The following is a 5623-nucleotide window of genomic DNA, read 5'->3' as shown; positions in this document are numbered from 1 at the left end:
GTAAAAACCCACACCATGGATACGGCCCACTGGTGGCTTAAGCCGAAATTAAATGCCCTTCCTGCCTCAAGTAGACACTTTTTAGTTCTTACGTCCATGGTGGCTGCAATAATTTACATTTTGCTGAACCATCAACGATGGACTTGTTTCTTTAGATGATGCCACTCAGAAATGGTATTAGTACACCATCGGTGCTGCAACCGTGGCAACTGGCAACCCCGGATGAACAATATGAATCTGGAAAATTCCATACTAATCTTCTTTTTTTTTCTATCCGGCTAGAGTTGCATATAGTCTGGCCCTTAACTGCAGAATGGCGATGAATATATATATATGTACATTACTCTGACAGAAGCATCCTCTTTTATTACGGTAATGGTTGCAACTGATTCAATTACAATGTATGAACGTAATTACACTATTACAGACACCAATAGCAAACATGAATTTCGGTAAATCGGTGACTTCTACAACAACAAAAAATGGCTTGTCATGAGAATTGACCAGCCAAGGATATGTATAAAACGAGAATAAACAGCATTGGCTAACTTGTACACTTCAATCTCGAGAAGATTAGAACTGAAACTTATCACCTGTTAGATAAAAGAAATCAGAGTAAGGCGGATATTCATATCATAATATCAATTTGAACAACTATAAGAATGACGAAAACAATATTTACCTATTTACTCATTGACAACTCCACTTGTAAGATTGAGGCATATGAGAGAGTCCATGGAGGTAATCACAGACCTTACACTTTTAGGTTTCTGATTGTTGTGGTAGAGGTGTTATTGACTCCTAAACAAATAAACAAAAGGAATTGACGAAATAAGTATCACAGGATTCACAGGATGCCTTACTTATTGACATACCTAGTGCATGAACATAAATAAAGGAGTGATGATATTACCTCTGAAAACCGTAAATGACTATGGTAAACATTGGAAGTCTTAACAATTGTTTCCCATGTTTGACCAACGGAGGGAGGCTTGGAACACTGTTTTCTAGAATGAAATGCAGCAGAATTCTTGGAGGAAACAGAAGGTAAGGTACGCCATAGCCAAGAGTCAGAAGGTGATTTTGGTAACGGTGGGGCAAGAGGAAACTGTGAAGAGTACACATCTGGACTACCCTGATACACTTCTCTAAAGAACTGTGGTTTCTCAAAATCCAGGTCACCGCTATTCCATACATTTGAAGACATAAAGGACCTAGCCTCCTGATCGAGAACATCACCGTTTCTAAAGCCATCCAAGCTATGTCTATCTCTTGCAGGATTTGGTCTGTCGGAGGAAGACAATAAATTGGAAGAACCAACCTCCGAGAATTTAGGTTTTGAAATTTTCTTCTCTTGTGGAAGATCCAAGTTGTGGAGATCACCAGAGCAAGATACTGCAAGCATGTCTTCCTTTTCAAAATGTTCTGTCAGAATTACAGAATCGTTCTCTTTGAAACCAACCATCCCACTCATATCTAAAGAACTGGACTTTGCAATTGAAGTCTGCAAGTGTTCAGAATCAACATACACAGTTTTCTCAATCATAGGGCTCAGTGAACCTGAACCCCAGTAAGCATCTTTATATGAAATGGAATTGTTCACCTTAACGCTCTTCACTTGCTTAGGAATGCCAAGAAAACCCATTCCTTCATGAAAGGGGGATTGAATAGCCTCACTCCGGTAAGGTGATATTCCGGAACCCCCTGAATGCATGCGGGATGATGATCCTTCAGTTGTCTGAGAATTGCTCCAAATTGTTAGCTGGTTGGATTCACTTGTCAGCTTACTTTCATCCCCCAGTGGTTGAAGTCCACTCATTTGTTTATGTTTATAGACTGCTTCCCAGTTGTTCTGTTTATAAAAAAGTGTAAGACACGAACAGAGAGTTCTAGTAGATAATGACACCAACATTTAGGAAAGAGGTAGGATTACTTACCACAGGATCAGGTTCAATGTGTGACCCGGAATACGTGGTTTTAATACGAGGTCTAAACTTTCCAGCAGAGGGCAATGAAGCCCGTCTTTTAACTTTCATCCCAGGGACTGGATTTAAAAGGCAAAACGAACTCTTTAAACAAAACCGAGGAAGAAACCCACACGCTTTAGCTGATGGGTTCCTAGTATCATGACAGTCATCATCTTCATCATCACTATCTTCTTCCATTGTTTCTTCGACATATTGTGGTATAATGTTGGGCCTATATTGATTGAGTGGAACTTTTCTATCCCCATTCACTACTGCCTTCACCTGTATCGGTTGTTCACGGATTACAGGCTGCCTCCGTGAAGTATGTTGAGGTGTCTCTGAAGTCATCGCTTTGGCTGCAGGCAAGAAACGGCCCATCATGAAATCCCGGGTTTGTGGATCAGTTGCGAAATTTCCTGGTCGTTTGACACTCATGTCCTCCAATCCACTTATGCCACTTATGCTGCAATTATAGAAGAAAGATTCCGTTCGGGACAGTGTATCCAAAGCATCCTCATAAGCATCATCACCCTCCTCTGAATCAGAATCCCTTTTTGCCTTCATGGCCTCTTTGGAGCTCTCAAACTTAGATACATTTGCATCCCTCTGCAAATCTTTTTGACGACTTGGCAGTCCGTTGTCAATTTGAGGCCTTGTAGTAATTTTCTCTTCAGATACTTTCTCTGCACACTGTTGCTTAACTTCTAAAATTCTCCCAGGAGGGAGTTTAGGAGCAATTGGACGTCGTTCAATTAATCGATCTTGGGACCCTTCTCCATCCTTCCGTCTACCGGGAATTTGCTCCCACACGAATGGAACAGCACCAGGGTTTCTCATTGGACCTGATTTCAAGTCTGATTTGTAATAAGGAGGAACATAAGGTCTATTTCGTGAAGAACTCTCGATCTTCTTATAGTTCTGTCCTTCTGTCGTAGAAACAGCCGATGATGAAAATCGCCTAACAGATAGAAGTGGTGCATTGAAATCCAATTGTTTATCCTCCATCAAAGAATCTCAAGACCAATATTACCCCTAAACTCCACTTCAAATCCAATTCAGCAGATACATGATAACAAACCTAACACAAACTGCAGTCAACATCAAAATTTCTCATCAGCAAGAATAATACAAACAACGACATCAGCGCCTATTCAGTTCTATACAAAAGCACAACAAGCAATAGCTGCTGAAGTCCTAAATGAAAAACTCCACATAATTAACTAAAATTCATAGTTATCTACTAAAATTGGGGCCAGGCCAAAATCTTCATATCATTTCCCATGGTAATGAGGGTATTACTAGATGGGAAATTAAGAAAAAAATACATTTTGTTCTTATTCAAAACTAATAGTCAATTCAAGCACATAAAAAGAAGCTAAATTTCTACTGATCTGACAATAACAAGACCAAAAAAGAAGTAAAGAACAAACCAATCTTCCAAAGCACAACCAGCTTCTTACTTCATCATTTTCTACTGACTAATAAATCCAAACCACACATAATTGGATAACACCAATTACAAACAAGTCTAAAAAACAGAAATGAGCCAAGAACTAAGAAGAAAGTATACCTTGAGAGACAAGCAACCAAGTATCCAACCTTGAAAAGAATGTGTGTAGGATTGGTTTTGCAAGAGAAAATGCAAATGTGAAGTCTTCTTTCCATTTCTTTGCTACACTTTACTAGTACAGTAAGTACTAAGTAGTTACTTGAGAACGATGTCTTCCTTAAGGATGACTATATTACTTGGATCATGTGAATCTATTCTATTTAATGACGTTGACAAATTTCCATGTCAGCATGAATGTGACCTTAGTACTTAAATTACCACTTAACGGCAAATGTTAGCCGTGGTGATGGTTTTAACATGGAATTGAATAATTAATGCCGTTAATGCTGCTTGCTCATTTAGTCATTTACGATGTATTGGCCTACAAAGATTTCAAAATAGGATGTTATGACTTGTGAGATACATTCATACATTAGTCAAGACCATAGTACAGAAATATTTGAACACTTCAAATGTCAAATTGTCAAATGTGAGAACCAATTTATGGCAATGGGCAATTCGTTCACAAAATGGAAGATAGCCCACCAATATGGAGGAGTCAAAATCTTGCCTAATTGGTCTTTGAGTTTATTTTATGAAGGTTCACAACTTTTTTTTTTTCGATCTAAAACTTCTAAACTTATATTAAACCACTTAAAGGTGAACTGGAACATAAAGATTGTCAAACATACACTTCAGAATATTAGAACTTCCCAGCTGATGGTTAACCTATTTTGCTAGGGAGTCTGCATCCCCATATGAAAACCTACTGATCCAGTTAAACTTACAAGAACTAAAATTCAGAACTAAAGAGTTTATAGAGGACTTCAACATATCCAGAGGCCATGGACAGGCTGACCCTTGGAGTGCCTTCATCACTTCCAAATTATCACCCTCCAAAACGTAATGATCATAACTGAGCTGCCGTGCCAATAAAACTGCCACTTCAGCAGCTCCCATTTCTGCTTCCCCAATTTCCTGAGCCTTGAACCTCCGAACTACTGCTCCAACAATGTCCCCTTCACTATTGCTAGCAATTTCTCCAAATCCGACCCCCCCTCGAAGTTCTTTAAAAAAGAAGCATCAAATCTAATCACAATGTTATCATTTGGGATTTCAGGAAACAGCTTATCTATTGAATTATTAAAGAAGTTAGAGGAAGATTGAGATGGTGAGGAATCTTCTCTGAAGGCCTCATAGCATTTGTCTGCCAGTCTTTTGCTCTGCCTGATGATGCAGTCCATATTAGTATTCCTTTTTTCAAATTTCATCTCATTTCTAGACCTCCTTATATACTGGAGCAGGTACAAAACATGAATCCCAGCCAAACATAGGTCACTATCCTTGCTATTGCACCAAGACAGGAAGAGCTCAATTCTTTCCCTCAAGCTGTGGAGTTGCTGGTTTGGATTAATTCTCAGCCCCACTTGGGAGCTAAACCATACTGCTCGAGACCAGTCACAGGTGGAGAATAGGTGTTCAGCTATTTCCAGTTCTCTATTGCAAAAAGGGAATGAGAAGTCCCCTTTCATGTTCTTTTCAGCTAGCCTATCTCCTAGAGGCAACACATGCATGTAAACTTTTCAGATAAACATCTGCATATATGAAGGCAAAGGGGCTGCCCACAGCTGCTTAATAGTTTTATAGTTCACACTAGAGCTTTGCCCCATCTCATTGTTCTTTTTGGTAAGAAATTCATAAGCAGACTTAACAGTAAGCTTTCCAAACCTTTCCATGGCCCATATCATTTTTGTTTGTCACCAAGCGATGAGAGTGTCTAACAACAATCTCCCCGTGATCACCGACTTAAGAAAGAAAGGGTAGAACCAATGGTTGAGCTTTAGCTGGATCCCAGCCACTACCATCTGTCAAGAAAAGGTCTGATACATGAAGATTATTCAAGGAGTCATCCACCACCCCCAATTCTTCCAGAGTCACAGGTTTATTTAAACATTTAATCCAGGGATCCTTCAGAATGGAGATGGTAGTTCCCTTTCCTATTCTCCACATCAGGGCCACTAATGGAATTGAAAACATTATGAATACCTTTCCAGAAGTAGGAAGCTTTATCAGGTGGTTTAAAGACATCCTATCCAATGTTTTCCAT

General features: G+C 39.3%; 1 protein-coding gene across 2 annotated transcripts; it reads right to left on the bottom strand.

Moving 5' to 3' along the window:
* Window positions 1-346: 346 nt before the first annotated feature.
* LOC147478132 (uncharacterized) lies at window positions 347-3678 on the bottom strand. Of its 2 annotated transcripts, XM_086583280.1 has the most exons (6): window positions 3538-3676; window positions 1938-3055; window positions 1604-1852; window positions 914-1504; window positions 683-801; window positions 347-593 (listed from the first exon to the last, which is right to left on the bottom strand). In XM_086583280.1, the coding sequence occupies exons 2-5, from the start codon at window positions 2970-2972 to the stop codon at window positions 763-765; spliced, it is 1914 nt and encodes a 637-aa protein (XP_086439406.1). In that variant the 5' UTR covers window positions 2973-3055; window positions 3538-3676; the 3' UTR covers window positions 347-593; window positions 683-762. The 2 variants fall into 2 exon arrangements, with proteins under 2 accessions (XP_086439406.1, XP_086439405.1); XM_086583279.1 differs by having other exon boundaries at window positions 914-1852; window positions 3538-3678.
* Window positions 3679-5623: the final 1945 nt, after the last annotated feature.

This window comes from Coptis chinensis, chromosome 9 (genome assembly GCF_015680905.1).
Source record: "Coptis chinensis isolate HL-2020 chromosome 9, ASM1568090v1, whole genome shotgun sequence".
Lineage (NCBI taxonomy): Eukaryota > Viridiplantae > Streptophyta > Magnoliopsida > Ranunculales > Ranunculaceae > Coptis > Coptis chinensis.
This window is presented reverse-complemented; position numbering and strand designations above follow the sequence as displayed.

Excerpts from the sequence above, each read along its gene's own strand:
- LOC147478132 (XM_086583279.1), bottom strand. The coding sequence starts at position 2,972 with ATGGAGGATAAACAATTGGATTTCAATGCACCACTTCTATCTGTTAGG. Across the intron at positions 1,853-1,937 it reads ACATTGAACCTGATCCTGTG|AACAACTGGGAAGCAGTCTA; the intron begins GTAAGTAATCCT and ends TTTTATAAACAG. Across the intron at positions 802-913 it reads GTCATTTACGGTTTTCAGAG|GAGTCAATAACACCTCTACC; the intron begins GTAATATCATCA and ends TTATTTGTTTAG.